At 41.9% G+C, this 8,945-nt stretch overlaps 1 protein-coding gene across 2 annotated transcripts in view; it reads left to right on the plus strand.

The window, feature by feature from the left end:
• Window positions 1-8,685, plus strand: part of lamb2 (laminin, beta 2 (laminin S)) — a 44,421-nt gene extending 35,736 nt beyond the window's left edge. For both annotated transcript variants that reach the window (XM_079175046.1, XM_079175047.1), the window contains 11 exons: window positions 713-894; window positions 1,013-1,203; window positions 1,444-1,628; window positions 1,833-2,074; window positions 2,540-2,743; window positions 3,701-3,845; window positions 4,261-4,468; window positions 4,547-4,688; window positions 5,485-5,661; window positions 5,751-5,910; window positions 6,332-8,685. In XM_079175046.1, the coding sequence (XP_079031172.1) occupies window positions 713-894; window positions 1,013-1,203; window positions 1,444-1,628; window positions 1,833-2,074; window positions 2,540-2,743; window positions 3,701-3,845; window positions 4,261-4,468; window positions 4,547-4,688; window positions 5,485-5,661; window positions 5,751-5,910; window positions 6,332-6,468 (1,973 nt within the window). In that variant the 3' untranslated portion in view covers window positions 6,469-8,685. The remainder of the gene's footprint in view (window positions 1-712; window positions 895-1,012; window positions 1,204-1,443; window positions 1,629-1,832; window positions 2,075-2,539; window positions 2,744-3,700; window positions 3,846-4,260; window positions 4,469-4,546; window positions 4,689-5,484; window positions 5,662-5,750; window positions 5,911-6,331) is intronic.
• The last annotated feature ends 260 nt before the right edge of the window (window positions 8,686-8,945 follow it).

Raw genomic sequence — 8,945 nt, forward strand, 5'->3', positions numbered from 1 at the left:
GATTTAGACCATAAACTCATGTTTACAATGTTTTTCTGAGGTAATAATTCAAGTGAGAAGTAGGATCATGTTCAAATCTGACTTATTTTTACACCGAGGAGTCGCCCCCTACTGGTCATTAGAAATGATGCAGGTTTAAGGCACTTCTCCATTGGCCTCACTTTTCCCGGAGGCTTCGTCCACCTCTTTTTCTATTCTTACAAGACAAAAATCGAAGCTAAGCACCATTAACATGTAGTAATCCGAATAGCAAACCTTGTGGTCCAATGCAGGCGCTAATAATGATATGATATATGTATGACTAAGTTTAGGGGGAATATATAATATCTACACTAAATAATTGATGTTGTCCAATTTATTTTGTAAATAATCAGGACTGTTTGAAAATCTGTTTCAATTATTATATGTGAATAATGTATTAATTTATAATTTGATAAACTACATAAATGTAGAATATATGCTCACCCAGATAACATACAAGAAGCATTTTATTAGAATTCTGACTTCAGGTAGGTTAGATCATTTCAGAACAGTATCACAACTAACCAGTCTCAAGCCTTGTACCAGCCTCATCATCAATAAACAACACATTATTTTTGCAGTTAACATAGATACACAAGTGTAAACAAATGAGATTATCTCATAACAAGCTAGATCCTGATGTTCCATATTCACTTTACACTCCCTCCTCCCCCCTTCTCTCTCTCACCAGCTTGCGACTGCGACTGGCGAGGCATCGAGACCACTCAGTGCAACCGGGTGACCGGCCACTGTGTTTGCCAGCAGGGGGTGTCAGGTGTGCGCTGTGACCAGTGTGCCAGAGGCTTCTCTGGCCAGTTCCCCAACTGTCAGCCCTGTCACAAGTGCTTCGGGGACTGGGATCGCATCGTGCAGGTGCAGTTTCACGCAAAAGTCGGGGTCTAATCCTCAGTCAACAGAAGCCGAATGTGAAATATTGAAGAACTGATTATGAACCACAATCTTTCTCTTCACAATTCCGTCTCATTACCAGGACCTGGCAGTGCGCACCAAGACTCTGGCAGAGCGGGCCCACGAGATTCAGACCACTGGGCTTACTGGGGCCTATGAGAAGGCCTTCAGGGACCTGGAGGAGAAACTGGCACAAGCTCGGGGAATTGTCAACGCACGCAACGCCACTGCTGCAGCTGTCGCTACCCTAATGGAGCTTATTGAAGATCTTAGGTACAGCTGGTACATCCCACTGCATTTTAAGAGTTTCCCAGGTGGGATTATCCATCTGTCACATACAGTAATAGTGTCAAGATAATGATGCTTGACTGTTTAAAAAAAAAAAAAAATGGATTCAAGAACAATCTCTTAGCACCGTCTGCAGATTTATGCAATTTGTCAAAGACAGTACATTTAAAATCATGTCAGGATTGTAATTTACATCCCCCCACAACTGCTTGTCTTACCATGCAGAGCGCAGATCGGTGAGACCACTGACACCCTGAACCGTCTGGAAGGAGACCTAACCATCGTCCAGGACAGCAACTCTGAGGCAAGCAAGGAGCTGAGTGCTCTGGAGAGAGAAGCCAAAGAGCTCAACCTCACTTCAGAGCAGCTACACCGCCAACTAGATATCCTAAAAAACTCCAACTTCCTAGGTGAGAACAAGAGGGAATTCATTGTTCAACCATTTCTGCTCCTGTCTGCTTTAACTGTCCACACTCTTTTCCTACTTAAGATCCCTCACACGCAGCATCATTATTCCGAATCCTCTTACACTTAGTCAAGAATCTATAATCCTTTATGATCCTCAAATTTACTCCAGCCTCAGTTAGATTAATCTGAATTTTGGTTTCCTCTAGGTGCGTACGACAGCATCCGTAGCTCCCACAACAAGTCTCGTGATGCGGAGCGGCGTGCCAATGAATCAACAACCACCCGGCCCAGCACAGTGAGCCAATCTGCAGACACTCGCCGCCGCACCGAGCGCCTCATCTCAGCCAAGAAGGACGACTTCAACCGCAAAAATGCTGCTAACAAGCGCGCGCTTGGAGACCTAAACACCCGAGCGCAGGGCCTGGACCTAAAGAAGATCAACGAGAAGGTTTGGTCACATTCTTCGTTATTTATAGCAGCTATTGGCTATTTTAGGAAAATCTACACATTGTGCCTTTAAAATAATAAACTTTATTCTTATTATTTATTGTCATAATTGGGATGTCTTTCGATCTGTCCAATATTTATATTGAAATCCACAATATAGCAAAGCTGAGATGGAAGGAACTGCTACTCGACTAAGCTCGTTATATTTCCCATAATTCATTTTAGCAACTGCTTCATTTTATGGAATACCGAAATAAAGATAATGGTTCATCAAATTGATATTGTCTTACTTGCTTTCTACTTGCTTGTCTTTCTGTGAGAATTTTACAGAAATGATACATTTCTATTGGGTAATATATTTATTTATACGATAAAAGAAAAAGTCCCTTCTGGTCTTGACCAAGTGTGTAGTTATTGCCTGATCATTTCCACATAAATAGAGGTACATGTTCACTTGTCCCAACAGGTTTGCGGCGCCCCAGGTGATGCCCCCTGTGGGGAAAGTCCTTGTGGGGGTGCAGGTTGCCGCGACGATGAAGGGAACCGTCACTGTGGAGGCCTAAACTGTAACGGCGCTGTAGCAGTAGCTGACAATGCCCTGGAGAGAGCCAAACACGCAGAAAAGGAGCTGAACAAAGCCATGGGAGAGGTGGAGGGACTCTTCACCAAGGTACGGAGTTCAGCTGATTCAAACATATAACATCACATCTGTTCGGCTCGACCACATCTGGAGGTTTGGGTTTTTGTGCCAACATATATCTAGAGCCAACTCTTTGGACAAATACACTACAGAGGCAGACAAAGCTTTTGTCCTCTTGTCACTGGACCAGAATGCAGATGCTCGAGCTGAATCCAATTTGCAAGTGTTATATGTTATTATATTTTTGACACTGTGTGGAGTTCTTATAGATGTCGGATAATCCAAATACATTTAGTTGTCGCTCATTTTGTTCCAGCAACCCTCCACAGTACATCAAAGCCTGAACCTCTCAGAATGGAGTGAGCTCTTAGTCTGAGTAAGCAGTGCAGCTGCATTCTGGGACGTAGGTGCACTTAGACTAAACAGATTTGAATAAAAGTGGGTGCACAAAAATAACGAAGCAAAAACAAAACAAGACCAAGACTATAAGGTTGATTTATTGATTTGATTTATCTAGCACTCACACAAAATGACTATGGTCCTCTAGACTCACTATGTCTTGAGACAGTAAACAGTTGGATGCAACAAAATGTTCTTCAGTTGAGTAAAGAAATAACAAAGGAAGGATGGCACTTTCTGCTTTCCTTGATTCAAGAGGACTACAAGAAGATTTACCTTTCAGTGGCCACATTCAAGCAGTAACAAAATCATCATTTTGCCATCTTAAAAACATAGCTACATTTATGTCCAAGCAAGATTTAGAAAAGATCATTCACGCTTTTATTTCTTCTTAAGACACCTACTTATTGTCTGTAAGTCACTCAATGGTCTGGGCCCCAAATACTGTATATGGCAGACATGTTTGCTGAGAACAAGCCTATAGCCAAAACCTGAAGACTTCATCACATGCCATTAATCAACCACGGTTATTGTGAATAACTACCAGCCTTTTGTGTTCACCATAAGCATATCTTGCCTTTCATTCAGGTGGCAGATGCCAAGACCAAGGCAGAGGAGGCCAAGGGTAAAGCCCAAGCAGCTCTGGACAAAGCCACCGCCACCAAGAACAAAGTGGAGCGCTCCAACAATGACCTGAGAGACCTCATCAAACAGATCAGAGACTTCCTCACTCGTGAGTCTGACAGTCTGCCGGGTCTATACATTATGATATGTTGTACACGTACATTTAGCAAGTTAAAGTTACTGCAAGGAACTTTGAACTGGTCATGAAGCTTCTACATGACCGACATCAGTAAACGAGACCATCAGACAGAACACTGGCTATTTCTAAATCTGATGAAATCATGCAGATTCTGGAAGAACCAGAACCAGCACTGAGCGAGGCTCAATGTCAGACCCTGCTGCAGTAAAATGAGAGGTTTTCTAAAGAGAGTCTGGTGCTCAGAAACACTACCGCTTTTGTCTCCAGGGAACGCCAAAATCAACACAAAAAGAAAGTTCCTCGAGGTAACTTTAACCGAGAACACGTAGAATGTTTCCTGTTAATCAACCCTCCCGTGTCGACCCTGCCACTTCTCATTTCTCAGAGGAAGGTGCAGACCCGGACAGCATTGAGGCAGTGGCGAACCGCGTGTTGGAGCTCTCCATCCCTGCTTCGCCCCTCCAGATCAGGCATCTTGCTGATGAAATCAAGGAGCGTGTTCGCAGCCTTTCGAATGTGGACGCCATCTTGCAGCAGACGCAGGACGACGTCCGCAAGGCGGAGCGACTTCTGCTGGATGCCAAGAGGGCAAGGTAATCAGAGAGGAGTCAGACCTAAAACAAACGAACAAAGAGCATTACATATTGATGCATCCTCTCGTTGTTGTTAAGGCACAACGCTGAGGGGGTGAAGACCACAGCAGAGACAGTGAAACAGGCCCTGGCAGATGCTAAGACTGCCCAGACATCAGCTGAGAAGGCCATAGCGAGAGCCAAGGTGGACATTGGGGAGACTGAAACCCGACTGGCACAGGTAACCAACCCCCCCAAAAAACAAGAAAAACATTTAACTCAGTGTAATAGTGGTTAAGTGAGCAATAAGTATGATTTTTAATGCCACATACAACAAATAGACATATCTGTACAGGTTATTAGGGTTGTTAATTAATGCCTGTCACTCAGTGATTGGCCAGCAGAGGCTTATATTTAAAGTTGGACCATTGTCACAAGAAATTGTGTTCACCAGCCCAAGAAAATATCAGCCAGTGATTTATATGGTTTATTGTTTAGTTAGTCCTCCTGGGGTCCTGACATAGAAATACAATACAGTTATACAATCAAAGTACAGACAACTGAAGATATAAAAACAATCTGCAAGCTAAGCAGATACTCAAATTAGATCAATTAAGGATGAAATAGTATCTCAGCTGTACAATTAAACATAAAAACAGAGAGAGATACTGCTGCTATTGAACTAAGACAGAAATGAATTCTTGGAGCCGGGAGGATGATGTGACCAGAGGCTGTAACCGTGCACAGAGGCCATTTGTATCTGGTGAGCCAAGCCGGACGAGTTGTTGGTACAAATGTCTCTCGCAGTAGCATTAGGAGACACAAAGACATCGTTCTGTAAATCTATTAAATTTAAAGGTGATGACACCTGATGATGACACCTGATGATTCTTTTAGTGTTGCGTGTTCTTTTCCACTGTTCCCAAGTGGCTAAAAATATCTTTTAATGCAGGTTTAATTTATCGGTCCATCATCATTTAAAGATGGATGAAAATCATTTCGGAGGGATCACAATTCACTTTCCATTCTCTCCTCAGATTGAGTCTGAAACGTCCAACAGTGAGAAGGACCTGAATGACGCCATGGACCGGCTGGGCACACTGGGACAGGAGATCACCGCCCTGAAGACCAAGCGGGCCAACAACAGCATGGCAGCAGCCCGAGCCGAAGAGACGGCCACCATGGCACGAGACAAGGCAAACGAAGCCAAGCAGGTGTGTGTGTGTGTGTGTGTGCGCATACTTTTCCTCATTAAAAGCGTACACAGCTATTAAAGAAAAACCTCTCCTGTCTTGATGTTCAGATTCTTGATGGCCAGCTGACGGATAAATACCATGAGGTGCAGCAGCGGGTTGACACAAAGGCCAAAGCTGTGCAGGACGCCAAGAAAAAAGCGGAGAGCCTCAGAGATGAAGCAAAGGAACTACTGAGAGATGCCCAGAAGAAGCTCCAGAGACTAGCAGGTGCTCATTCATATCTCTGTATGTGCCTGTGTGTATGTAGATGAACATATATATGTACATTATACACATGACATTGTTTTATATACTTGTGTGTGAATTCAATTCTTGACTAATGAAAAGTACTCAGTATTTTCACATTTAATTAAGAACTTTAGTGCAAAATTATCAGATTTATGAGAATTTGAGTCAGTATACTTGTTATTATCTATTTAGACGATGTAATTGCATATCACGATATCTCGATATATGATTTCATCATGATATGATAACTTTGAAAGAATATAAATGATCATATTGAATTATCGCCCAGCTCTACACACAGAGAGAGAACAACATCAGTGCAGTGATCGATAACTCAAGAGTGACAGATGCTGCTAATGCCTGACTGTGTAACCATTCCTGACCCTCCTGCTGCCCACAGAGCTGGAGAAAAACTACGAGGAGAACCAGAAGAGGTTGGAGGGGAAAGCTCGTCAGCTGGACGGCTTGGAGGACAAGATGAAAGCCATCCTCAATGACATCAACAAACAAATCCAGATCTACAACACATGCCAGTAACTCACGACTCCATGTCCCAAGAAACAGCTGCACCACCGTCTTTGTCTGGCGACACAGTGACTGTACAAGAGACTTTGAAGAAACAGTTCAAGAAGACTTGGCTTGGGTGGGGATTTAATCACTCTGAAAGGACATTTGCATATTTTGTGTGCAAACTGTCTTTTAGGTAAGAATTTGAAAACGGTTGCTATTATAATTATATATAGATATATATAAACATACCCATAACTGATCATGAACAGGGTGTCTGATATCACATATTTTATTTGGATTTTAATTTGTGCACATTATTTTTGTTTTGGGTTTTCAAAATAATCTGGAAATGTATCTGTGTTTAAAGTTGTGTTTTGAACATGAAATTCAAAATGAAAATGATATTTTAGAATATGTCAATAATACTCAGATTTGGGTGAAAATAATGCATTGCAAACGTAAGTGAGTTGTATAATCAGCGGGTCGGTATCATTTTCTCCCCTTTATCTACGAGGTCTCTGTTACTACTGGATGTAGATGCTGAGACGTCATTTAAACTGCATTGGACAAAGTCTTCTTTCAGTATGACACACAACAACTTTTGAGAACATAAATTCAAACTGACAATCTGGTCAAAAAGAAATCACATAAAAGTACTTATGATAAGGCATTAATCCTCTTTTGTATTTTTAAATAAGCCCAAAAAATGGAGAGCAAGGGTATGGCCACCACTGCTGTACATCCTTGTCCCTGTGTAGTTTTAAATACATCCCTTTACAGTAGAATGGAGAGATGGACACATTGCATTCATATGGATTTTAAATGTATTAATACCCACTGTGGTGCTAGGAATGCATTTTTTGTATTATGTCTGCCTTTATACAAATGACAGGGAAACAAATGACCATTTTTATGTGAAAATAATATCTACTTCTTGACTCTGCTAAGCCAAAAGATATAACAAGCCCCAAGCCCTCCTCTGCCTGGAGTAAGAGGATGGCTGTACACCAATACTATACAGGAATGATGTAATCATGAGCTAACAGCGTGTGCTATCTGCACGCCTCTAGTGATGTTGTTATTGGTCGGTCTGTCTTTATTTAGGTGAAATGGCATTCCCTCTGGAACCACCCTCAGGACAAACTTCCCTTTTTTTAAACAGCATATTCTTTTAGCCCTGGGCTAAGAGCTGACCCTGAGATAGTTTAGCCCCTTTTCATACACACATTGTTAACCCAGGGTTAACCTGAGCCCAGGGCTATAACACTCACACTGCACTTCTACTAGCCCAGGGTTACATGTCCATTGCGACACGTGACTAACGTGTTTACATTCTAGAATGACTACAATAAAACAGATTGGACAACAAAAATGATTTTTTTAATTTAAAAAAAGAAATGCAACCCTCCGTCACGCTGCGGTGGTCAATCACGTACAATCCAGCAGTGAGGGAACCAAAGACGTTAATTGTGATGCAGTTGCTTGGCGGCCAATAAGGGACACTCCCCCACTGCAGCATGACCCTGCGCTGTAGCGCCACACCAACTGATTTGGTATGAAGTGCAGTGTAAAAAGCACCATTAGGTCATTTTGAGAAATATGCTTATTTGCTCTCTTGCCGAGAGTTGGATGAGAGGATTGATACAACACACTGTAGGATGCATATGCAGTCTATTAGCTTAGCTTAGCATAAAGATTGTTATCAGGGGAGAAACAGCGAACCTGGCTGTAGTTTAGGCTATCTCTGACTTCCTGGAGTTTTGCAAAGAATATATAAATGAATAGGTTCCTTCTCATCTAAATCTTGGCAAGAAAGCAAATAAGCATAATTCACAAAATGTTGAACTAGGAATGAATTTGTATGAATGCCAAACTAGTGGTGCACAGATTGTGAATGTTTGCATCAAATGTAGTGTCATGGAATATGAAATATGATCTGTAATAAAGGATGGCTCATTGTAGGGACATAGGACTCTACTCTGTGGAGTCTACCGTGTGTACAGTGTTTAATCGTGCCTTACTGTATGCCAGTGTCTTGGACATTTACTCATATACTATTTGCAAGACAATTTATGTTTTGGTAAACATAGCAAACCAAAAAACTCACTTTGTACACACATGTCCCTCAGTTCATCCATCGACTGGCAGCCACGTGATTTTGATGAGTAAATGCCAAAGCAAAAATACCAAAAGAAGCATATGTAAAGTTTAACAGTGTACAGTTTTATGAATAAAGTTTGGATAATTTAACATTTCTCTGTGGCTTGTTTGAGTGTCATATTACTGTATCCATGCTTGACACTGTCTCATTTTATTACCTGGCTGTCTGAATGTGCATGCGTTCACACACCAGCGTCTGCAATAGGGTAAGATGTCCCGTTTCTATTTTGGTGTTCTGCAGGGATGCTATCTGCTTTCATGAGTCCTTGATGTAACCTTTGTCTAAGTCTGTGTTTTTGCAGACTTTAAAGCTGTCTCTTACCCGAACCTTTAAGCTGTTACTG

This window comes from Pholis gunnellus (genome assembly GCF_910591455.1).
Source record: "Pholis gunnellus genome assembly, chromosome: 2".
In the NCBI taxonomy this organism is placed as follows: Eukaryota; Metazoa; Chordata; class Actinopteri; order Perciformes; family Pholidae; genus Pholis; species Pholis gunnellus.